General features: G+C 34.4%; 1 protein-coding gene across 1 annotated transcript in view; it reads right to left on the reverse strand.

The window, feature by feature from the left end:
• Window positions 1–26,915, reverse strand: part of LOC129278300 (multiple epidermal growth factor-like domains protein 10) — a 27,712-nt gene continuing 797 nt past the window's right edge. Inside the window, exons 2-16 of the mRNA XM_064095030.1 lie at window positions 26,717–26,822; window positions 25,863–25,979; window positions 25,463–25,492; window positions 24,689–24,784; window positions 23,598–23,702; window positions 23,144–23,173; window positions 22,484–22,582; window positions 21,319–21,453; window positions 17,511–17,639; window positions 16,681–16,797; window positions 14,790–14,822; window positions 12,255–12,371; window positions 3,601–3,795; window positions 2,287–2,453; window positions 1–1,840 (exon numbers count right to left, since the gene is read on the reverse strand). Coding sequence (XP_063951100.1) covers window positions 1,721–1,840; window positions 2,287–2,453; window positions 3,601–3,795; window positions 12,255–12,371; window positions 14,790–14,822; window positions 16,681–16,797; window positions 17,511–17,639; window positions 21,319–21,453; window positions 22,484–22,582; window positions 23,144–23,173; window positions 23,598–23,702; window positions 24,689–24,784; window positions 25,463–25,492; window positions 25,863–25,979; window positions 26,717–26,822 — 1,596 coding nt within the window. The 3' untranslated portion in view covers window positions 1–1,720. The remainder of the gene's footprint in view (window positions 1,841–2,286; window positions 2,454–3,600; window positions 3,796–12,254; window positions 12,372–14,789; window positions 14,823–16,680; window positions 16,798–17,510; window positions 17,640–21,318; window positions 21,454–22,483; window positions 22,583–23,143; window positions 23,174–23,597; window positions 23,703–24,688; window positions 24,785–25,462; window positions 25,493–25,862; window positions 25,980–26,716; window positions 26,823–26,915) is intronic.

A 26,915-nucleotide genomic window follows, 5' to 3' on the forward strand; every position in this document is an offset into this window, starting at 1 on the left:
TGAGTCTCTCGTCTCTTTATTAGATGTCCTGCAATATAAGAAGTATGACAGCGAAAGTCACGTGGAGAATTCCACTTGTAAGCAAAATGATACATGTCGTCATTACTGGTAGATGCATGAATCTAGTATGGGTTTGCGAGTATATGATTCATTTTATAAAATTTCTTTTTCATGTCATATTGAAATACAGTTAACTCTGCCTAAGTCGGATCTCTTGGGACCAGAGAAATCTGTTTGACTTAGAAGAGGAATATAACACGTTTTGAATATTCGGGTAAAAAAAGTTCGACTTGGGCGATTATTCGACTTCTGGAAGATCGAAGATTGACTTTGATAGGCAGAGTTACCTGAATACCATTCTACATACCCTTTTTATTTCAAAATAAAACATTTGTTCTCACACATCATGCACCATTATGAATGAATATATGTTTAGAAATACAATGGCATGATATTGATGGGGTGAAAGCAGTATCTGCTCCCATGGGGTTAAGTAATTCAGTGCATCTATGGCCGCCATACGGCGAGTCGAAAACAGCCGTTTATTTTTATTCAAACCACATATATGTAGCTGGTACAAAAAATATCAAACGGCTGTTTTTGACTCGCCGTACGGCCACCGTAGAGCAAATGTGACTGTGGGCTAAGAAAGGAGACCGCTTTTATTGATAGATATCAAAGTCAATGTGTTTTTATTTTAAATTCAGCATTGATAGAGTGGAATCTCTCTTTTCTTTTTTTTACCTAAATACGTCAAATTCACACACGGCAGGTTATGAGCAATGAAAAATCAAAATTGATCTTAGAAACAGACATGTAAACCTTTACCAGCTCTTGAATAAATCAGAGCCCGTCTTACAAAGAGTTATTGATCCAATCGATCTCAACTGTATGGAAATCCATCCAAACCATCGATTTTTCTTCAGGAAATTTGCGCAATATCCTTAGTAAACAAAGAGAATCACACTGAATCTTCAAGAGAACAATGAATGTATGAATATACATCATATCGAGAAAATATTTTGAACAAATTTGTATTTTCTATTTTGACTTTGCTTGCTATCCATACTTGTGGTTGATCGGATAAATCGCAACTCTTTGTCAGACGGGGCGCTGATGTGCAGGATAAGAAATGGATATAGAACAAAAAACTGCCAATTACCCATCCCTTTCTTACACAGGGCCATTGTATCGTAATGCAATCTTCAATAATTCAGCATATTTGACATTGCTTATGAAATTTCAAAATCTTCATTGCTCTTTAATGACTGACCTTTTGATTTCATATTATGAAAGGCAAACGCAGATAAAGGTACTGTTTTAGTGCTTTAGATAAACTGAATTATTTGGGGGGGTTATCAAATAATTGGTTTCCTTTAGTGGCATGATGCTCTTTCCTGTTGTCATTGATATGAAACCAGTTCAAAAGTATGTATAACTGAAAGTTGTATCTACAAAATAATTACAAAGGTGGCTGACGTATATCCTCTTATCACCAAATGAACTTCCACAAAATACAAGTAATTACACTACTTACTTTTTTAAAATGCTGATTACAAAATAATGAAGTTTGAATTTGTAGATCAAGGAGTTCATAACACAATCCACTGTCATCGATTTCTATTGGGACAATACGGCTAATGGATAAGTTTAAAGGATAAATCATAAGATCTGTTTGTAGATACCATGTAAATCCTCGACCTGTAAGAGGTGGATGACGTTAATAAGGCAATGGGATGTCCTCTGCATCTTTGACAAAAACAACGTGATTGACGGCATAACTTGTGAGAGCTGCCAGAGTATCATCATCATAGAACTCGTTGGTCGGCAATGCGTATACCTAGGAGGAACATGATAAATGGGAGAAATTAATAAAATAGTGATGGTAATATTACCTACAAAAAACCATAGTGATGATCATAGTGACCGTCATAAAAGAACTTGTTCAGTTGGAGAAATCAAATAAAAAAAAGTGATGCTAACAACATAATGGCCATCATGATAGAAGAGGGAGGAAAGAGAAAAATGTGATACAATATTCCAGAGGATATTTCATATTTCAGGAATGATCTTTATATCCGATATTTTCAGCAAAAGTCATTAATATACATCAAAACTTCGTAAATTGCATTTAAATATCAACATTTCACAAAATTGTCTTATTTTTAGGCAAGCTGGGTATGATTATTGTAGGATCATTTGTAAATTTATTTGCAGGTCTTCTTCTTTCACTCGGCTTATGTATAAGAGCAATATCACAAAACCCATTCTTATCTTTATCCTCACCTCTATGCCCCTCTTTTGTAGCTTTGAGGCGCTGGACTCCGGGAAGTCGTTATCGGCAAACAGGCCGTCTGTCATGACGTAAAGAACCTGACGTGCGTTGGTCCGGGAATGCGCGAAGATGTTGTTCATGACAGTCCGCAGTGCCAAACGAAGGCGAGTTTCTCCACCTGAACCAATGCAGAACAAGAGACTGATTAGAGATGGCACTAATTGTTGGTTAGAGTGGTGCTGACTGAAGTTGAATTTCAGAATTTGTGACCATACTTGTGATTGGTGGGAGTGGGATTGATTGAGTTGAAGGAGTAGTGATTGAAAACATACTAGTCATTGATTAGAGTGGAATCAAATAGAGTGATTAGAGTTTGTGACCATATACTCTAAAAATTGATGAGAGTGGAATTGAGTTTAATGATAAACTCGGGTAATTTGATAGCTATTTGAGACCATACTAATGTTTTGTAAGATGGGAATTAAGCTGAGTGTTTAGGATTGGAGATAATAAATAATAATGCAGGATTTATGTAACGCACGCTCTAAAAATCAAAGATTAAAAATAAATCCAGATTGGCTGTGAATATAGTGACCAGCAGAATACTAGATTTAGTTTTAAACCTTGTAGATTTAAATATAAATCTAAAAGATTTGAAATTGAATCTTTTGAGATAAATTTGAAAGTTAATCCTAAAGATTTAAAATAAATCCAAGATTAGGCTGGTCACTATCCACAGCTGATCTTGATTTATTATATTATAGTGCACGTATCCACCTTGCTAGGTGCTCAAGGCGATCCTATTATAATGTATATCACCCCGTCTAAGCTAGACTACCTATTCTGGTGCTCACAGCTTTGTGAGGAATTACTTCCTGCCGGTACCCATTTACCTCACCTGGGTTTAGTGCAGCACAAGGTGGGGAAATTTCTTGCTGAAGGAAAACCGTATTAAGAATTATTGATGAGAGTAGAATTGAGTTGGGCTATCAAAGTTTGAGACCATACCAATGATCAAACTTGAATTTAATTGAGTGATTAGTTTGAGACCATACTAATAACTGATAAAAAAGGTACAATGAGTGATAAGAGTTTGAGAATATTAATTATTGATTAGAATGGATTTTAGTTGAGTTTTCAGAGTTCGTAATATCAAAGCCCGATTAGAGTAAGATTTTAATGAAGGGACTTCAGTTCAGGCGTAGATAAGAGTTTGAGAATATTAACTGTTGATTAGAGTGGATTTTTCAGAGTTCGTAATATCAAAGCCCGATTAGAGTAAGATTTTAATGAAGGGACTTCATAGGGCTATTATTAATACGTACCCTCGAAAGAAATCTCTTGAAGGGAACCTAGAGCCGACTCCTTTGAACCCGCGATGATGTCATAGAGATTATTCTTCACTCGAATGGTGTAAGCGAATGTGGTGAAGAGAAGGCGAATGCCTCCCTCTGTGGCAAAGTCGAGTCGATCTATGAACTGACGTAGCATCGCACGCTTGACTTCAAAGTAATCGGCTCCTTCACTACATGTGAAGAGAGAGAGAAGGGGGGAGGGGTGAGAAATAGAGAGGGATAGAGGGTATAGGATGAAGGAGGGGGTGAGATGATACATATTTTTGTTTTTGTGACTACTTTTCAAATCGTTTCTCAGACATTAACAACTTAATATTTCTACTACTTGTAGGCCTACATCACTGTGTTCTTTTTAATGTTACTTCTTTCCGTATTTTTATGCATATTTCTACTTTTACTAAGATACATTTCTTCTCCCACTTAAAACATTTCTGAAGTTACACCTTTCACTTATATTTTTCCATGCCGTTTTTGCTTTCACTTATATTTCAACATAATTATATCTACACCTTCTGCATCTCCAGCTACTTATACATCTCATTCTGGATTCAAACATAACATAAAATTGAAGCACAGGTATATTTAAAAGTATAAATTAGTATGCAGAAAGAAGGGGTAGATGTAGAATCAGAAAAAATAGAAGATGTACAAGTAGAAATATATGCAGAAGTAGAAGATGTAGCAGTAAATAGAAATAGAAGTAGATGCAGAAGTAGAAGTAGAAGTAGACGTAGATTTAGAAGTAGATGTAGAATTCAATTCTATTCAATTCTTAGACGTAGATGTAGAAGTAGACGTATGTAGCAGTAGAAGATGTAGAAGTAGATGTAGAAGTTGACGTAGATGTAGAAGTAGACGTAGATGTAGATGTAGAAGTAGATGTAGACGTAGATGTAGATGTAGAAGTAGATGTAGATGTAGAAGTATATGTATATGTAGAAGTAGATGTAGAAGTAGAAGTAGAAGTAGATGTAGACGTAGATGTAGATGTAGATGTACAAGTAGAAGTAGATGTAGACGTAGATGTAGAAGTAGATGTAGACGTAGATGTAGAAGTAGAAATAGATGTAGACGTAGATGTAGAAGTAGAAGTAGATGTAGACGTAGATGTAGATGTAGAAGTAGATGTAGAAGTAGATATAGACGTTGACGTAGAAATAGATGTAGACGTAGATGTAGAATTGATTGATTGATTGATTGATTTTATTTGGCAAGTCACCATAACATATATACAGTAGCATTAAAACAACAGGCTTGCACAGGATGACCCACGAAAGCTCGAAAGCTTATTTCCAGTGGGGTCCTCAATATACAGAATTAAGATAATAAAATGTTAAAATTATACTATTTACATATTAAAAATGAAGAAAAAAATCAGAATTTACTATTACCAATAAATAAGATATATAGACAATAAATAAGATATATACAAGAATATAACGAAGAAGAAGAAGAAAAGAAGGAGAAGGAAGAGGAGGAACAGAAGAAGAGAGGGGACGAGGAGTAGAAGGAGACGGAAGAAACTGATAACGAAGGGAAATAAATAAGGAGAAGAACAACAGCATAAACGTGACGACAATAACAACAAGAAGAGGAGAATAGGAAGAAATAAAAGAAATAGAAAGAATAGAAGAAAGGACATATCGAAGCTTCAATCAAACTATGTAAAATACATAATAATACCTAGTAGAGAAGAGAAAAGAACTAGGTCAGTATTCAGGCTAAATCAACCGTACAACATATCATTTGCATCTTCTTTTTTACTCTCAAGTGAAAGATATTCTTTCAATTTCCTCTTAAAATGCAAAAAGTTTCCTATTTCCTTTATATCATTGGGAAGGGAATTCCAATGTTTTATAGCATTGTAATAAAATGAGTTACCAATACTACCTACCCTTTCTGGTAAGCAAAAATTGAAATGGCTGTTTCTTGTATTATAGTTATGTATTTCGGTAACTAGATTAAAGTTTGATCCAATGTAATGATTCGATCTATTGTGATAGATTTTATGCACGTGGTGCAAAATAAGCTGTTTTGATCTTTTGTTGACTTCAAGAAAACCAGCTCCAGAGAGTTCGGTGTAGCCAACATGGGTTCTGGGACCAGAACAGCTAATAAATCTAACCATTTTATTCTGTATAATTTTCAACTTTTTTTTATCGAGTTCGCTTATGCCACTAAACCAAGCAGGGTTGGCATAGTCAAATAAACTCTGAATAAGAGCAAAACAGAGAATACGCCTTGCTTTTTGATCCATACAACTTTGATACCTGTACAAAAATTTCAAACGGGCATTCGCCCTTTTTACGATTGATTCTACTAAAGATGAAAATGAAAGGGAGCTAGTCAACTCAATGCCTAAATACTTTACAGATTCTTTCCTATGAATTATCTTATTATTGTATGATACTTCAAATTCAAATGAAGTTTTATGATTACTTTTAGAACAAAACAGAATGCTTTCGGTTTTGCCTAAGTGTAACGATAATCTATTATCAGTCATCCAATCGACACATGTAGACAGCTGTTCGCTAAGTTTTTCCTCAACAAATTTTGGGTTGGCATTTGAACAAAGTAGTACGCTATCATCTGCATACAATAATAATTTACAGTCAGCTTTTAAACGAATAGACATGTCATTGATATAAGTTGAAAATAGGATTGGGCCTAAAATACTTCCCTGTGGAACTCCACACGTTATAGGCATAATTTTGGAACAAATATCGCGAATAGCCACTACTTGATGTCGATTCGACAAGTAGGATTTGAACCATGCTACAGTAGCCTGGTTAAAACCCATTATTTGTAATTTTTTCAATAAGATGCCGTGATTAACTGTATCAAATGCTTTTTGAAGATCTAGGAGTACCATCCCAACGAATTGTCCCTTAGACATATTTGTTCTCAGATAATCAGTCAAGTGAATAAGGCATGTCTCAGTCGAATAGTCATGTCGAAAACCTGACTGATATTCGTAAATCATATCATTTTCTTTAAAATATTTTTCGATCTGAACACATACCGCCTTTTCTAGAATTTTGAATACTATGCTTAAAACACTGATAGGTCTATAGTTTTCAACAGCAGTTTTATCTTTCTTCTTATGAATAGGAGTTACTTTTGCAATTTTCATATCCTCTGGGAAAGTGCTAGTAAAGATAGATAGATTTATTAAGAAATTTAATGGTTTGTACAAACTCTTTGCTCCTTCTTTTAGAAATTTAGCAGGTATCAAATCTAACCCAGTGCTTTTTGATACATTTAATTTACGCAACTCATTAAAAATGAATTGATCACTAACAGGTAATAATTCAAATTTATCTTGGCTTATACCCTTTTTTTCATAAAATTTACGAATGTTTTCACTGTCTGCACTGAAAATGTCTTTGCAAGATGGAAGTTTATCTACCAACGTAGCTGCGACATTTGTAAAATAGGAATTGAATTCATTGGAAATAGTTATCTTATCATGACATAATTCTCCGTCAATTGAAACGACTAATTCTTGGTCCTTTCCATTTTTCTTTTTTAATCCCAAACTTTTTAGATTCTGCCAAAGTCTTTTAGAATCATTTTTATTTTCTTCTATTTTATTTTGTAGGTATTCTAATTTGGCCTTTTTCACCTCTCTTTGAACCATATTTCTTAATTTCTTGTATCTTTTGGAAAGCGTGTCATAATCCTGATCGCTTAGATTTTTCTTCATTTTTTTATACGCCACATTTCTTTCTCGAATAAGAGAAATAATATCTTTAGTCATCCAGTTTTCTGATCTCTGTTTAATTAATTAGAAGTAGAAGTAGAAGTAGATGTAGACGTAGATGTAGATGTAGAAGTAGAAGTAGATGTAGACGTAGATGTAGATGTAGAAGTAGATGTAGACGTAGATGTAAAAGTAGACGTAGATGTAGAAGTAGACGTATGTAGCAGTAGAAGATGTAGAAGTAGACGTAGATGTAGAAGTAGAAGTAGAGGTAGAGGTAGATATGGACGTAGAAGTAGACGTAGATGTAGAAGTAGAAGTAAATGTAGAAGTAGATGTAGAAGTAGAAGTAGAATTAGATGTAGACGTAGATGTAGAAGTAGAAGTAGAAGTAGATGTAGACGCAGATGTAGATGTAGAAGTAGATGTAGACGTAGATGTAAAAGTAGACGTAGATGTAGAAGTAGACGTATGTAGCAGTAGAAGATGTAGAAGTAGATGTATATATAGAAGTAGACGTAGATTTAGACGAAGAAGTATAGAAGTAGATGTAAAGGTAAAGTAGACTTGAATTATATGTAAAAGTAGACTTAGAGGTAGATGTGAACCTTCCACTTTGCGATTTAATTTTATATCCCAATCTCAACCTTCTTCAAAATTTATAGATTTGTTTATTAAATTTAGTGCATGTATTTCAGTTATCATTACCATATTATAGCTTTTATTTATAAATGTCTTTGGAATTTATTTTGTAACGTGCTCCCATCTATAATTGCCTTGTAAGTGCAATATACCAACATCAATTAATTAATTGTTACTTTATATTATTTGACTATTTCATTTCACTTGTGTAACTATAAAATGTATGTTTACATTGTGATCTTTGTTTGTATCAGTCTCCCGACTGTTTTAACAAGGAAGTATTTTGTACAATAAACCGAAATGAATGAATGAATGAATGAATGTAGATGTAGAAGTAGATGTAGAATTAGACGAAGAAGTATAGGAGTAGAATTAGACATAGAAGCATATGTAGAAATAGACGTAGATGTACAAGTAGATGTAGAAGTAGATGTAGAAGTAGATGTAGAAGTAGAAGTAGATGTACAAGTAGATGTAGATGTAGACGTAGAAGTAGATGTAGAAGAAGATGTAGAAGTAGACGTAGATGTATAGACGTAGAAGTAGATGTAGAAGTAGATGTAGAAGTAGAAGTAGACGTAGAAGTAGAAGTATATGTAGAAGTAGAAGTAGATGTAGAAGTAGAATTAGATGTAGAAGTAGATGTAGAAGTAGAAGTAGATGTAGAAGTAGATGGAGTAGTAGATGGAGCAGTAGAAGTAGAAGTAGATGTAGAAGTAGAATTATATGTAGAAGTCGATGTAGAAGTAGAAGTAGATGTAGATGTAGAAGTAGATGTAGATGTAGAAGTATATGTATATGTAGAAGAAGATGTAGAAGTAGATGTAGAAGTATATGTATATGTAGAAGTAGACGTAGATGTAGAAGTAGACGTAGAAGTAGATGTAGAAGTAGATGTAGAAGTAGACGTAGAATTAGATGTAGAAGTCGATGTAGAAGTAGAAGTAGATGTAGATGTAGAAGTCGATGTAGAAGCAGAAGTAGATGTAGAAGTAGATGTAGAAGTAGATGTAGAAGTATATGTAGAAGTAGATGTAGATGTAGAAGGAGAAGTAGACGTAGAAGTAGAATTAGAAGTAGAAGTAGATGTAGAAGTAGATGTAGAAGTAGAATTAGATGTAGATGTAGAAGTAGATGTAGACGTAGATGCAGATGTAGATGTAGAAGCAGATGCAGATATGGATGTAGAAGTAGATGTAGAAGTAGACTTAGAAGTAGATGCAGACTTAGAAGCAGATGTAGAAAGTAGATGTAGAAGTAGACGTAGATATAGAAGTAGAATTATATGTAGAAGTAGATGTACACGTAGAAGTAGATGTAAAGTAGAAGTAGACTTAGAATAAGACGTAGAAGTAGAAGTAGATGTAGAAGTAGAAGCAGAGGTAGAAGTAGAAGATGTTGAAGTAGATTTAGAAGTAGATGTAGACAGTGGCGTAACAGGCGGGGGGCAGGGGGCAAGCTGCCCCCCTGGCGGATTTCACCGGGAAATTTAAAAAAAACGGGAAAAAAAGGAGGGAGAAAGAAAGGGAAAGGGGAGGAAAGGGGAAAAGGAAAGGAGGAAAAGGAAAGGGAAAAGGAAATGAAAACAAAGATTTTTTTTAATGGAAAATGAAAAAAAGCGGGAAAAGGTACGAAAGAAGAACATTTGACAAAGAAAAAATCATTCCGAAATAGGCTTATGTAATGCAATAGCATGATGGGAAATAAATTAAAAGATGACAAAATGGCAAATAATAGCGGGAAACGAAGGTAGAATGGAATTAGTCAAAAGCTAAATTAGAAAACAAAAGGGACAAGAACAGAAAATAGTAACAAGTCAGGGCTGCCGAAGATTGAAAATAAAGAGCGGGAAGAAAGATGGACTGCATACAACACTGTGCCATAAGCTTGCTAAATTTTATGCAAATAAGCTACCGGGGCTTTGCCCCGGACCCCACTCAGTAGTGACTCTTCATCTATAACCATCAAATGGCTCTATAACGCCCCCGTTCAATCGCGTTCAATCACTGGCGTACAGGCGCGGGGGGAGGGGGGGGGGGGTCTTGGTTCCACACCCAAGAGGAAATAAAAGAAATTATAGGAGACAACGTAAAATGAAATGAATGGAAACAATGAAATGTGTTATTTGCTGAATATAATGGGAAAATCTATCACATAATTAGAATTTCATTTCAATAGGCTTTTTTTTTCCAGCTCGCTTTGCACGCTGGCGACTTTTAACAAATTCAATTCAATTCACTTTATTCACATCCATTAAAAAGGTACAATATACAATATTATAGGAACAATAAAAAACAATACATAAACAAATCAATATAATGACAGATAGAAAGAGTATAGAACCAACATGCAGTGGATGTAAATTTTCCCACATTGCTATGTTTTGCCCCTTCAAATATATTTGGTTCATAACGCAACTGCACTGTTAAAAAACCCTGATTTTACAGAAATAAAGAGAAGATTTGACAGAAAGCAATAACAGAATCATTCTGTAAATTCATAAAACAAGAATTTTTCTGCAATATAACAGAACAGGTCTGTTTAAAAAGGGGAAGGGTGTTTTATTAAAGGAAATTTGTAAGGTTCCATACACCAAATACCAATTTCCTGTAAGATTACGCAATCAAGTAAGATAACAGGTTTTCTCGAGACTCTGCTGCAGGAACTTCTTTTATTTTAAGGATAAATTTTCTAACAGTGTGGGTTAAATAAATGCGTTGTGTAAAAGCTATATTTTGTATATACCCGCGATTTTATTAAAATGCAGCAATCTGCGAGGTTTAAATGGCTTTGATATCAAGAAGTTCCGGGGGCTCCGCCCCGCACCCCAACCGCACAGCACTGCCGTATATGATTACGGAAGGGTTGGGCGATTGGCCCCCAAAAGTTCTACAAACAAGAACACAAAAAAGGAGAAAAGAAAAGCAAACGAAAAGTGTAGGATATCATTTTATTTACTGAATATAATTTCAAAAATATCTCAAAGTTAGATTCTCATGAAAAGGTGATTTTTTTCTCGCTCGCTTCGCTCGCTCGGAACTGTATATTAAGCAACTTTTAGCACATGTGTCATACTACGCCCCTCGTTTTTTGTTTTACTATTCACGCTACTTCCGCAAAGAATCCTGTTCACAGTGGCGTACAGACCACAATAAAAGGAATGGAAAGAGAGAAGAGTGAAATATATTATTTTCTGGATATCATGTCAAAATCTATCACAAAATTTGATTTTTGTATTAAAAAGGTGAAAATTTTTGCTCGCTCGCTTCTCTCGCTCGCATTTTTTTTTTAAAGATAAATTCTGCCTGATACGCAATATCTGGCCCTCTCAAAATTTATTTATTTATTTATTTATTTATTTATTTATTTATTCTCGAATATTTATACAGAGTGGCCTGATCAGCATTAAAAAACATACGAAAAACATAGTAACAGGTCATTATGAGATACATAAAAAAGGAACAAATACAAAGTAAAATACGAAAATATATTACGAGTTACAGATGGCAAGATTATAAATACGCAAGATATTAACATTAAAAGCTGGTCTACCTCAGGGCCCTGTGATTATATATATACATGTATAGAATAAAAAATAAAAATGAAAGATCGTTAAAACATAAGGCAATGTATCACACAGTACTAATAAATTTAATTTTGGAATAAAAAAACAAGCAGAAGACATATCGCATCATTGGAAATTTCATCACTAATATACATCGAGATAAAAAGAAAGAAAAACAAAACAAACAAAACACTACACGCTTTAATGTCTAAATAATAAGTGGGAAACACAGAAAGACAAGAAAATAGTCGCCTCATTACACCATTACGCCTGTCCATACCATATGACCGGGAAAATTTTGGCTCTTGCCCCCCCCCCCCCCCCCCCCCCTGTTACGCCGCTGGATGTAGAAATAGACGAAGAAATATAGGAGAAGAAGTAGACATAGAAGTAGAAGTAGAAGTAGATGTAGAGGTAGATGTGGACGTAGAAGTAGACGTAGAGGTAGATGTAGAAGTAGACGTAGATGTAAAAGTAGATGTAGAGGTAGATGTGGACGTAGAAGTAGACGTAGAGGTAGATGTAGAAGTAGACGTAGATGTAGAAGTAGATGTGGACGTAGAAGTAGATGTAGAGGTAGATGTAGAAGTAGACGTAGATGTAGAAGAAGACGTAGAGGTATACGTAGATCTATAAGTACAAGTAGATGTAGAATTAGGAGTAGAAGTAATCAGAACTAGAAGTAGTATTGAGGCTTTTAATTGTTTTCCATACCTGAATTATCTATCAGAAACACCACCTCGATGCCCTCACCAAGATGAGATCGATATTTGCCGTTGAGGGCTCTCTCCTCAAGGAGTTCGTCAGCGCTCCGTGGTGTCTCGGCATTTGCTGAAGAAAAATAAATATATCAATATTTTTCTCTTATCCGTGAGGGGCATCAAAAGTAAAGAATTTCGGGTAAATTAGTTTTCTAATTTGCTAACTTTCACATGGATTTTAGCTGCTTCCCCATCGACAATATTTCTCTCGTTTAATGGGCCGGTAAAATACCGAAGAAGCAATTCCAAATTCAAATGTCAAATCAATCCAATTTCTTATAACATGTCTCGATATCTCGAGAATATCTTTTGGAAAATATTTTTCATTTTTTTAAATTTCGAAACAAATTCCTTGTTAACGTCGAGCATGCATCGTAATGGATTTTCTTTGTCCTTGTTTAACCCTAAATAGATTGGGCTATTTTGATGCCTAAGAAGACTGGGGGCTGATTCAGCCCCGCCCCCCCCCCCCCCCATGATGATCTCGGCCGTCGACCGCGCGATCGCGACAAAAATTGGCATGTGCGTCACCCATGTCATATACCGTGTTTACACTTAATCGGCATTTGAATCGGCTCGCGGTTCTGAACCGCGAGCCGATTCAGCATCGGCTTTTTCATAGCGTGTAAACGCGAGCAACTTGAATCGGCTCGCGGTTCAGAACCGGCAATTTGCACCACCAAAGTAGTAGGTTCTGAACCGCGAGCCGATGCAGAATCGGCTTTTTTACTACGTGTAAACAGAAAGCCGATTCTGCACCGGCAATTTATGCGCATTTCAATTACTTTACCATTGTGACGTAATTGTAAGCGCACTGATCCAGCGTTGTCTTTATTATGACGTATATTGTTGGTATGCGTATCATTTCAGGTTTTTGCATCGGCTCGCGGTTCTGAACCGCGAGCTGTAACAACGTGTAAACGCAATCCAAATGCCGATTCTGCATCGGCATTTGGTTCAGAACCAAATGCCGATTAAGTGTAAACACGGTAATAATCTCCAAGACTGTAGGATCAAATTTGCCCGAAAAAATCTCATAATTCATTAATTATGCTAATTTATGCGTAAAATCAAAGATTTGCTCTAATTAACTAAATAAGGCCTCTAAACTGCTAATTTTTTATTCACAGACTCTTTGTAGGATTCTGATCAAATGTACTTTAAAACAATCAATATTACAATTCTTTTCCTATGTATTTTGTTTTTATTTTTAATGTATTTCCGTGTTTTTCGACTTTTTGTTTTTTATTGTTTTTTTTTCAATGGAAATCGTCCGCGACTTTATTCTGACCATAAATAAGATGAAATTGATTAAGTTAGATTAGTAACATTGAAAATAATGATACATTTATGAATTTTGGCTAAAAATACAATTTGCATTGGATTTGTACACAAATTCGCGTTTTTGAGCAATTTTTGGGTCGACATGCATTTACGAAATGTTGCGTAATTTCGGAACCACGTACCCGGGCGTCGCAAATCAAAAAAAGTTGCGCAAGACTTGAAAAAAAAGTCATGAAACGGCGCGGCGCCAACTTTTCGCGTTACAGATTTATTGCGAAAAATGTCAAGGGCGTATAGGCTGGTTTGAGCATGGGGAGGTGGAACTCAAGTTTGGAAAATCAGCTGTTGAAAGCAGAAGAAGGGGTACAAATTTTGTTTTTCTTGCCAGTGTCAGAACTCCTCTGCCTCAGCGGGAGGGTGCACCCCCCGCCTCTACGCCCTTGACTTTCAACAAATATTGATTGACTGACAAAACGTGGAAAAGAGAATGGTCAAACCATGCGGAATTGTTTAGGGGGGTATTGTTCTCCACGAATAACGAACTATATCAATAGAGAACCAAACTTGTCAATAATGGATTAGAAATATATTAAAATCCGCTAGACAAGAAAATTTCATAATGATAATGCCGGTATACATACAAATATTAATTTGGGGTGCACATGGTAGATATACCGTTCATTCAACCCCCTTCTCAACACGTGTTCGGAACACATACAATGCAAAAGTTACAACACGATAATAAAAAGTCGATTGAAGCATACCATCCTTTCATTAATTGAACATATTAAGGCCTGGTCCCACTGGCCGACGGACACAGAACGTATTCATATTGGATACAGCAGGACAAGCAATATTTCGTGGTGGCTCCATCCGTTTTCATCCGCTCCAGACAATAATGGTCGAACATTTCGCAGTGGACGGATGCTCGATGTATATAAAGCGTATGAAACACGTGCAAAGAGTACACAACGGATACAATCATAACGTTTTCCAACGGATGGCAAGATTCTTTTCCGTTTTACCATCCTCTCTGCATCCGTAAGTGCAGTGGGACCAAGCCTATAAATATGTATTTGATGTATTCGAGCACCATGAAAATCAGTGGCTGAATATGTATTGATTATGGTCTTGGGAATCAATCCATAAATCAATATTTCTAGTGGGAGTTCCCACATCAATAGGGGAAATTACAACTACTTACCAAGAAAATAGTCACCCCAGCTTGTGTCCAATTCTAAGGGGAAAATGTCAAAATAATAAATCAAATTTAGTAATCCAAATTCATATATAACAGCATCAAAGAATCATTATAACATATTCTTTTCAAAGATTCGATGACATCAATTTTTGCGGAAATGTGGAAATAATTATTCAGGATATTCCTCTACTTCATTGAGAGTACGGTGCACACCCCATATTTTTATTGGAAGAAGTGTACCATAGCTTATTATTTACAGTTTTTTTTTTCGTGATTGGTGCTCTCTGCTTTTATTGCATTCTACTCCAGACCACGTAGAAACTCGATAAAGGCACTCTTAAAACGGCAAATCTTGCAAGTTCAACTGAAACAGTTTTTACAAGACTCTAACGTCTAAACTGTTGAAAATTATTGAAAACTTTTCTCATCAAATTGCAGCTATCGGCCGATAGGAAAAGAACGCCTATAGAGATTTGTGGGATATTAAGTTCAAGTTCAAGTTCAAATTTATTCAAACCAATCAAGAACAAGAGACATAATCACATAGTTTAACAAAAATGAGAATACATGATAGGTTTGGGACCCCGTAGAAGCAGAGCTTGTGAGAGGGGCTCCTTATAAAGTACATTACAACAATAATGAGATGAAAAAAATATTTACAATGATAATCTAAAGAGTAAAATAAGAAAATACATACAAACACAACACGCACACACACACACACAACACACATGGTTTATCAAGAATCAATTTAAGATATTTTGTAATCTTTCAAATAAATATTTTCGACATGAATTTTTAAATATGGGCAGTGTTGGACTGGATCTAAAGTTTTGTGGTAACTTATTCCATTCTTTTGTACAAACTATCACAAAAGAATTCAAAGCAGTATTTGTTCTTGCAAGTGGCTGGTGGATAAGATTTTTCTGCCGTGTATTGTACAAATCGACATTTGAGTTAACAACAAATGCATATTTTAAAAATGAACAGTTTTGAGAGGATTGTGATTTGTACATAAATATCAAGCAATTGAGGGAGACTAAATCATCAAGAGGCAAAATCTTCAATTGCAGAAATAAAGGAATACTTGGACATCTGTAATTCGAATATGTCATGAGCCTCATAACTTTCTTCTGAAGAACTAGCAGTTTGTTTAAATGGTTCCTATATGTATTTCCCCATGCAACAATACAATAATTTAAGTGTGGCATAATAATAGCATTGTAAAGAGTTACTAAGGTCTGCTCTATTATGTAAAACTATATCTAAGAAATCAGGTCGAGTGCAAATGAAGGGGATTTGGCACTTGCTATTAAAGGCACGTAAGGTATAATACCTGACGTGTCTTTTCACGCTTTATATCAGACATCCAGCATTCACATGGAGTCTTACACCTTCTGAGAGGTCCCTGTGGCGCTTTGAAGAGGTAATGTTTCCAACTAATTGCATTTAGTGTATTTTCCAGATTCCCTTACGACACCCTTTTCATCGAATCATGTGGGATTTGCTGATAACAGTGGACTCAATGTAAATTCAATAGTCTTAAATGCCTTGGTCATTATAGAGCTCAAGCCACTCGGGATTAACCTTCACCATAAAAAAGAGAAAACTAGAATTCACGTTGATTACTAAAGGGTAAAAATTGTAATAGGCTTATATGATAAAAGGCACTTGCCTTTGTAATTCTCTTTATTCAGATGCAAAATACTCCATAATTCGTGTTATAATCTTTAAATACGTTTCTATCTTCCAACGTCAATCTTTACAATAATGCAAACAGGATTTACGTTTCTGGAGTATGGAACACTTGTGGCTTTAGAGCACAATATTTCCGGGGCAGTATCTGATTGTAAAATAGAGGGGTGTAAGGATTTTTTTAAAACATTTTATTTACCATGACAAAGTCCGCATGTGACAGGGCAGTTTTGTTTCATGTAAGGTATATAGTCTGGGTTGTGGCAGTCAGAAGCCCGAGTTCGTCCACAACGTTTCTTCAGATCTCTGCATTCAGCTAAAAAAACAAAAGAGACAATAGGCCTATACATGTTTTGACCAGTAAATTGAAGATTTGACGAAAACCCATCCATGAATAACAGAATTGAAAGATATGAAAGTTCTGAGTAATGTTTGTAACGTCATATACCAGCAACTGTCCAATGTGTTATGAATAAATCCCATAAAGTCTTATCAATCGTTCGTCAGTGGCAATGTTTCTCCCTAGAAACGCAGCCTTTATGAAATGGTAAACTGTAAAAACTGTGGTGTTAAAACTGACACCTGGTGTAAATAGAGGACCACACCCTGAGGTGTTAAAATTACACCCTAGAGATTGAACATAACACCAAAGAGTGTAAATGTAACTACCAAAGGTGTTGTAATAACACCTATAGGTGTTAAACAACACCACAGTTTTTGCTGTGTATGTCCGATTGAAATTAATGTACATGTAAAACCCGCTTTAATAGTTGAGAAACGGAAATAAGTATGAGGTGACAGGTCTTGCACATGGGGGCCTGCTTGCATGCGACATCACAAAATTGAATCTTTAAAAATCCTGTTATTTTCTCGAACTCTTTACGTTTATCTATTTTTCTATACTTATTCGGGTCATCTGGCCATCGGGATGACCGCCTTTACATTAAAATTTCTCCATTACAGGTAGTAATGATCATATTAATTATCTGGCATCTGAAAATGAAAAGTACAAGTATTTTTAATTCCTACCTTCGCATCTAACCCCGATGTAATTGTCTGTACACTGGCAGTAGCAATGAGTTGCATTGTTGATTAGTGTACCGTTGTTAAGACATGACAGAGTGCATGTAAAACCGGGAGACCCGGGCCCAAAACTCTCTGGAAAATACGACAGAAATATTTAAACAAGAAGTCAATCACAAATTTTCTGCAACTTTAACCAATCTTGTCTTTCCAGTCATTCCAGGCAACAAAACAACGAAAAGGTTATAACATGAACGAAAATTGAATTTGAGCTAAGGAAATCAGTAAGAAACTGGAATTAAAGGGTTCTCAAATATAAACATAAGTTGTAGAATTATGTGCAACAATCCTTTCATCTGATGGTGGCAGAACTGTTGCAAAGGTATTGGTTAAAATAGAAATCTATGATTTTAAGTATCATCTATGTTCCACATAACTTTTATTGCGTTAATTCATTTTCCCCATTCTCAATATTAATGGCGATATAGCGAGAATTAATATAGGCATATATACTAGTTAGATCATGAAAATCTACAAATGAAATGGAAGGATAGGTGGTAACAATAATCAGCACAATAGTAAAGTAAACACGTTGAAAAAAAGAAAGAAACAATAAATCCATTGTAGCCTATCGTTTTCTATCTGACAAATTGCCCCCCCCAAAAAAAAAAAAAAAAAAAAAAAAAAAAAAAAAAAACCCATAATCCAACGTTCGTTATACACTCTAAAAATAATATTGGGTAACAATGCTCCATGAGGGTGTTCAACCAACAATAGGCATTTCTTCTGGGCATTTTATTAATCCAGTGTGATGAAAATGTTGCCCATTCTAAAGTAATTGCTGCTTATTTTTTTAACCTTACTGGAAAATATATGCTTCCCGCATTGGGTAAAATACTGCCCCAAATTGGTTGGGCACATAATTTTCCTCATGTTGGTTAAAATGTTATCCAATATGTTTTTTTTTACAGTGTATGAGAACATGAAATTATTAACGCCATATTTTGTTTGCTTCCCCCTTCACTGTCTTGTGCGCCTTGACTATTTCTAACGAGATGGATATGGCGCCTAATAAATCGCATTTATTATTATTATTATTATCATTATTATTATTATTATCATCATTATTGTTATTATTATGATAATAATAATAATAATTATTATTATTATTATTAAAAATATTACACAATCTCCAATCATTGGGTATGGGTGGCTGTGTATTTCACTTTGAGAGTGAGATCGGCAGGTTGATATAATTGCATAACTTGGGAGGGAAATCTGTCCTAATTTCCAGTTACCTATCAATCTTAAGTAGCATATAAGCCTCCAATTACAATAGTAAGGATTAATAATTTGATGGTACTTCTCCTTTATCCCCCGCTAGGCAATTGCTCTGGTAATAAATTTATGAGAATACTGACCCAAATGAATTGCTGGAAGCTTACGGTGTTTTAATGATCGGGAAATGAGGCGCTGCTTTACGGGATTTTATCGCAAAATGGGTGTCTTTGTGATAATATACGTTTGGGAAATCGATTTGGGTTCATCGATTTTGTAAGCATGGCAAGAGTGGAGGAGAGTAACAGGCATACGAAAGATCGCAAGGGGACAGTTCTCTACGAAAAAATAAAAAAATAAAAATAAATGAACAAACCAAATGAAAATCGTTAGCTTTGAGAAGTCCGCACCAACTTTCCATGTAACCTTTGTCTGAATTACACAAATGGTTTGGGGTTTTTAATTTCTTTATAGAGTTTGATAGATTGCTTCGACAAATCTTATTGGTGTACACATTTTTAGACATTCACATTATTTTGTAATTCATATGTACACTCTAAAAACAAATCAGTCAAAAATGACTAGTTAATAGGGTCAGCTGGGTGCCACTGTTATTCTAGTCATATTTGACGATTTTCTAGTCGTATTTTACTAGAACAGAGTTATTTCTAACTAGAATATATTATGTCAGAAATATGACTAGCATATCAGTTGCACCCAGCTGACTACTTGTCTAGTCAATTTGACTGATTTATTTTAAGAGTGTATGGGTCCGGACCCAGTGTAGTAATTTTATATATGCTTTAATGAAGTATGCTCTTTTATAGTCAACTATGTTGAGCAATATACAAATATGAATATTTGTCAGTTTATATTCTTTATGTCGATCTTATTTTGATTGATTACACAAATACTTCTTCATGAATCCTATATGAATGCTAATTCTTTATCATAGTAGGGTATATTGATAGATTTATTTATATGATCGCTATAAATCAAAACTTTATATGCGAACAAACTACAATAAAATGACAAACAGGTTTCAAAATAATGAACCTTTGCTATTAATCAGGTGATTTCAAATGATTTGAAGTTTCCTTCATGAGAATACAAAGCAGGTAAAAGTTTTTTACCCCATATATCAGCTTTAAGATCCTCTTTAAAGATTATGATTCAATCCATCTTCAATCTGTTTTTGACAAATGCTATTGAGATATCCCATTTCATCTGTTCATAGGCACGCAAACACCCTGAACGATAATCTCAACTTTGGGTCTTGCAACTAGATGCTTTCTAATAGGCAATGGGGATTACCTTCTTTTTTTCAGATGCCATATTCTTTTTAAAAGAATTCTGTTTGAATATGAGTAATGCTGATACTGATGATACTACTAATTGTCATCATCAGATACATTTTTTTATTACAAAACATTCCTGGTCCATGGTTAGAATGGCAAAATAATCCAGATTTTGATATCTATTCCGAAGTTGTAAAAAAATTATTAGAGAAAAGGAAAATTAGCAGTTATGCATACTCAATACTTTTTTATCAATGTCTTCCTGAGAACTGTATTTCCTTTTGGGATGAGTCTTGCCCTCCTAACGACAAAGTAGACTGGGAGAAAATACATTTGCTGAGTACTATTGATAAATCCTTTTATTTCAAGGTCTTCCATAAGACAATCGCCCTTAATGCATTTTTATTTAAAATCAAGAGAAAAGATTCCCCAAACTGTTTCTTTCTGTAAAAGAGACCCTGAAACAATTGTACATATTTTTTGTGATTGTCCGGTTGTTAACATTAATTGTGTGGGACGATCTTTTATCTATAATAAACAAACAAAAAACATTCAAATATTATCATTTCCCCCTTTGTAAAGATATTTGGTATTCAAGGTGATAATTTTTTAACATTCATTTTTCCCTGCTTTCAAATACTATGTTAATTCACTTTTGTAAATTTAATAACAAAACCCCCAATATTGTGGAATTCAAAGCTTGTATCAAAGGTATCACGGATATTGAATATTTTTGGCGAAGAAAAATTGTAAATTACCTGTACATTAAAAGAATGGAGATTTTATATTTATTTTGTCTTATGTATCTGTCTCTACAAACGTATACATACTGATACTTAAGTGCTGCTCTGTTAAATCATGTAAATAGCTTGTTGATTTGTTTGATTTATATTGTAATTTATACTTTGATCAATAAAGATTGAAAAAAAAGAAGATAAAAGCAAAAAAAAAGATAATATTAATGATGATAATTATGTTTAAAGTAAGTATATGACAATTACTTTTACTATTCCTACTACTTCTACTACTACTAGTACTGCTGCTGCTGTTGCTGCTGCTACTACTACTACTACTACATGATGATATAATTATATCAGTGAAAGAAACATGTATGTAATAATTCAAAGGAAATTAAAATAAAGGCAGCAATGATAGCCTTATATAACCGCAGATAATAAAGAAACTAACTTAATTGAATTCCACAATACTGAATCTTTACGATATCGATTTTACATTACCACATCTTCCGCACATTTCGTGACATTTATCATAAACGTATGGTTCACTGAAACACTGATCGTATCGGTAATATGAGCCTCCGTTTAGCTTGGTGACGTCATATTGACATTTCTTGACGCTGTCCTTGCACATGACTGTAAAGAGAAAAAATAAGATATTAGAAATGTTTAGATTAAAGATCCACTGTGTTATCAATAATGTGACATCATAAACTGGCAGCTAAAATATTGTGAAATATAAGAACGGCTCAATGTTTGAAACACAATGAAGAGAAAAAGTTCATTGTTCACAAAATTTAATGACGTTTTACTTTAGATTTCAATCATTATTTTGTGAAAAGAAAATTGTATACTTAGAGTATTGAGCACTTTCGAAATGCCATCATTATAATTTATCATCATGAAACATCTTCCTTATCTTGTACTATTGTAGTACTCATCCGACTTCTCTAGGCTATGAAACAGAACACAACTAAAACTGGCAAGAAAATCATTTTATTTATGGCCTGCGCTTAAATCTACTTTATGATTTCAGATTTTTTTTAATAGTATGTATTGATCATTCAGCGCAAAAACATACCCCTACATAATCTTAATAAAATATTACAGAAAATAACATCACATATTAATTGCAGTTGAGAAAAAGCATACATTGAGTAAAAAAAAGTTACGGAATATAACATTTCAATGAGTCTGAAACTGGATAATTACTTAGTCTATAATACTGAATACAACATAAAACTTAGTTTTTATTTCCGTCGATAGCGACAAAAAGTGATGTCGTTTCTAATCATGTATTAGTTAATCCTTAACGTTACTAGATCCATGATTTTTTACTAGATAGAGCAGCCATGGCCACAGCGAATAAAATTATGGCAAACACGCGTATTTTAACATTTTCGAAGCATGAAATTGTCACAGTTATCAGAGCAGACATTTTCCGACAACTTTGCATGATACCTGAAAAGAGTAAAAGCTGTTAACATACAGGGGACGCGGAATGGTTTTAAAAGTGGGGGGGGGGGGGCTGACCATGCAATATTTACGTTTTGGTAAACTTTTTTTTTAGTGGAGGGAGCTGAAGCATACCCGCCCCCCCCCCCCCCCGTTTCGGCGACCCCCGACATTCTCATAAAGTTTGAGGGATTTATTTAATCGTTTTTACCTTCGCATTGATCTCCTTCCCAGCCCTTAGCGCACAAGCACCGACATTCATGCTCCGTATCGATTAACGTTCCACCATTGACACAGTCCTTTAAACAAACTACCAATGAAAATAGAAGAAAGATTCACTATTAAAATGTTACTTCAGACACTTATCCAACATATTAAGCAATCAATATCATACACTGGATATCTTAATCTAAATTTGGATTCGTCCCCGATCACAATCTTTTGAGACTTAATGTACCAAATTTGATTGATCCAATCTAATAAATTTGGGGTGTAATCAGATAAAAAAATCGGATAAAACTCCCAATAAATCCTTTCATAAAATGCTCCCTTTGAGTACTGCTTGAATTTAGACCTAATTCAAATCATTACAATCAGTGAATTATAACATTACTTTGTTTATTTCTTTCTTCTCTGTACTCGCTTTTATATTTATCGATGTAAGTTTAGAAAAAAAAAGCCTAACTGGCATTCCCTTCTTTCCTTCATTAAGGTGAAGTCAAAATCTGATGTTTTGCCATCTAACTTGTATAATAAACTATTTGTACCTTGTGAATCATAGTACCCAATAAAAATATAAATAAAAAAACATCACTTTGTTATTGTTTATGAAAGGGAAAGAGTTGTCCTCCTCATGCATATTAGTACTTACCGAATCCTGGAGATCCAGGTCCGAATTCCTCTATATAGAATATATATGAAATTAGAAAATAAAAAATATAAATATGAAAAAGTAAAGATCAGTCGTTGTGTGAGTTTTGTTGTTGCATAATTCAAACTAAAAAAAGAAGATGAATAATAAATTATAGTATAAAAAGCAATTACTTTATTGCTTTAGATATGTAGCTACTGAGTAAATACAAAAATACAGAAATGAAATTTATTTTTTATTACACGTTTCCTAAAGTACAAAGCGCATTAAAATAATTAGTGATCGTTACGATAAATTCGAGATAATCATGGATAGATTTTATCTCAAATAAAAAGAATTATGATATAATAGGTTAATAATAACGAAAACAATTAACCTAATCATGGAAATCATATGCCCAATTTATCTATGGATCCCGGAGTCAAAGGCTTAAATACCACCACCATAGACTCACCACACACTCCGCACATAGCAGGACAACGACGAATAACTGATTGTGACGTAGCACATTCTTCCACGCCCCACTTCTGACAGTTTGAAGACGTGTCCTCACACTTATCTGTTTTATATCAAAGAGTCTAGTTACTTTTATATGACAATTTATATTTCTACACTTTTAAAAAGAAAACATATCAAATGTGTTATATGGACTGTACTTCAAAACTATTCTTTTGCTGGAATATTTCTAACTCTCTAATTGTGACGTCATAATGGTTTTTGCGGTACAAAGTTGTGACGTCATTGAGGCTCTGTGATTGTGTACAATCCATAGACAGGTGCGCGATCTAGTTCGGCGAAAATGACCTTTTTTTTGGATTTGTCAACAAACGCGCAGTGCATCATGGGAATGCCATGCTTTTTTGCAGGGGAGCGTTTCATCAAGATTTTTGTCCGACAAGTTGTCAGATCTGACATCTTTCCTTGATTTTGATTGGCTGTGAGGCACTGTTACTATGGTAACTGTCGGATAAAACAGGACTTGTCGGATAAAACGTCCGACAAGTCCTTTCATAAAACGCTCCCCAGATTTGATCTGCATTGAATAAGTTATGAAGAGATATTTTCAATTTAACACTAGGTACACATTTAAACTCACAAGTCACCGAGTGAAGGGCATAAATCTAATTGGTTAAGAATGTGTTAATGGCGGGGGAGAGAGTTGGTGAAATATATCCTCACTTGTCATAATTATGTTTTCACATCTACACAATGAATTACACATGACATGCATATACATAAAGAATTGAATTTGTATCGACTTTCTGGTTTTGAGATCTTCAAAACTTTCATCAAGTACATTTTTTTACATGTCAAGATTTTTCTTTCAAACAAAATTCATCATGATTAAAAAAAAAATCACCGCACCAACAAAGAAAGTTCAAACAAAATCACAGTTTGTGTACATGGGAAAATATAATGCAGCATTTAGTAGTTTTGGAGAAAAACAAATCATACATCTGCAATATTACCACTGCATGATCAATGATCTCATTTGATTTTCAGCAATATATTGTAGAAACCAAAACGATGAAAAGTAAACCTTACCCTCGCAGAATTCACCAAACCAGCCACTCGCACATTCACACGTACAGGTTACTGCGTTAACCGTTCCTCCCGGTTCAGAGCACCGAAGGTCACAAACTATTCGAAACAAAAATGTTCAATTCTTTTTATTTCAGTCGAATTTATGCTATGTCTTTTTATTTCAATATTTATACATTCATGTAATTTAGAACAGGGCCCCTTGGGGAAGATTTATTCTAACAGTGGTACTGAATTCAATTCGAAAAGCAAAAAAAAAAAAAAAAAAAAAAAAAAAGGTTTCCACTACAAACTGAAGGTAATTTTGGTCCAGAAAAAAATGTAAAGGGTTTTCACTAACAAATTAAGATTATTTTAGTTAAATTCCTGCTATTTAGCATACTGCATATTTTCAGGGGTGCTGCCAATGGGTAATAACAAGCGCAGCACCCCAGGTAAATTTTTAGCACCCCCGCTTCCCAGGGCCATGAATTTGAATTGAATTTCAACATTTTGTTTTTATTGATTAAACCTTCCATGAACCGGACAAGCTGTTTAGTTCATACGCCTATCGCAAACTACTTTCAATATCCTATTCCTGTGTTTGTGTATAAACAGTTAACTTCATTTACATCTTTAAAACATATGAAAGACGTACGCTTGGTCAAATGTATGGTCATTGAAAATAAATTGTTAGAAACAAGAATACTGCATAGGTAAATATTTATGATGTAAAAATGACCCTTATAAATTATCATTTTACTAAGATTTATGTATGTCCCTTCCTTATATACTTACTAAAACCTTCGGAGCCGGGCCCAAATTTTTCTGTAAATCGATACGAGATAAAAATCAGTTAATGTCAAAGTTTTAAAGTAAATTCATATTTATTGTGTGATCAGGGGCGTCAATCCATGTTTCGAATGGGAGGGTAAAAGTGGGAGAAAAAAATGTCAAAAATGAAAATTGTGAATGTTCAATAATATTTTTATGCCAATTTTAACGGCTTATGGTGATTTCAATGCTTTTTAAAAACATATATATGCATCACATATGATTAAAGCATGTCGCTACCGTTATAAGTAATAATGAGTTCCGGTTTTGAAGAGAAACTAAATCAATAATAAATCAATTAGAAACAAAGAAAGTAATATAATTATTTTTATTCCTGAATTCATTGATTTTAATAATTCCTTACCACAAAACTCGCACGTGGCGGCGCAGTTTTTCCGAACGAAATTTGAATATTGCGTGTGGTTGCAGAGATGTGCATATCCTTTGCAGGCGTTTTCACCTCTATCATCTATACACTTATCTGAGAGATAAAAAAAAAAGGAGAGAAAAAAAAGAAGAGAGAAGGATCGATTATTTCCAAAAGGTGCTAAATGCACTTTTAATATATGTATGTATATCTACCAAGTTTATTCACCTCGGTCCCTGCACAGCAAAAACTGTGGTGTTAACCGGTGTACATAGAGGACCACACCGGTTATTTTACACCGGTGTTAAATTGACAGTGTTAGTTTAACACCTATATGTATTATTACAATACCTTTGGTTGTTACATTTACACTAACTGGTGTTATGTTCCATCTCTAGGGTGTAATTTTAAGACCTCATGGTGTGGTCCTTTATTAACACCAACTGGTGTCAGTTTTAACACCAAAGTTTTTACAGTGTGTGTTTTAACAAAAGGGTTAACCCAAACTTTGAGATCAATCGTGAAAATGGCAAATAATATATCACTGTTAAAAAAAATCTTCTATGCAAATGAATGTGAACTTGACTTGTGAAGTAACAACATTTGATTTCATGAATCGTTTACATAATAGGCCATACAAATGCTGTTTTGAGTACGTTTCTGTTTAAAAAAAATGAAAAGACAATTATTAGGAAACGAAAACGCTACAAGAGGCACACTTATTTATTTATTTTATTTATTTCTGATATATCGCACAATGAAGTCGATATAAGGCATAAAGGATAATGCACCATTGATGGAAACTTGGTATTTTCCATTAGTGATTGTCATTTTTTTTCTCTCTCTCTTACCGTCACATCGATCTCCCCACCATCCACTGCTACAACGACATCCACAATTCTCCTCGTCAACGACACCGTGCTCGCACACCGGATCGTCATCGCAAATAACAGAAGCCTGGTAATAATATTTGTCAAACAATCGTGAAAATTACGCTATGGGTTTGCCGGACATATCCTATCGCTGAAACAACGAATCTTTGACAAATTA

Source organism: Lytechinus pictus, chromosome 2 (assembly GCF_037042905.1).
Source record: "Lytechinus pictus isolate F3 Inbred chromosome 2, Lp3.0, whole genome shotgun sequence".
Classification (NCBI taxonomy): domain Eukaryota; kingdom Metazoa; phylum Echinodermata; class Echinoidea; order Temnopleuroida; family Toxopneustidae; genus Lytechinus; species Lytechinus pictus.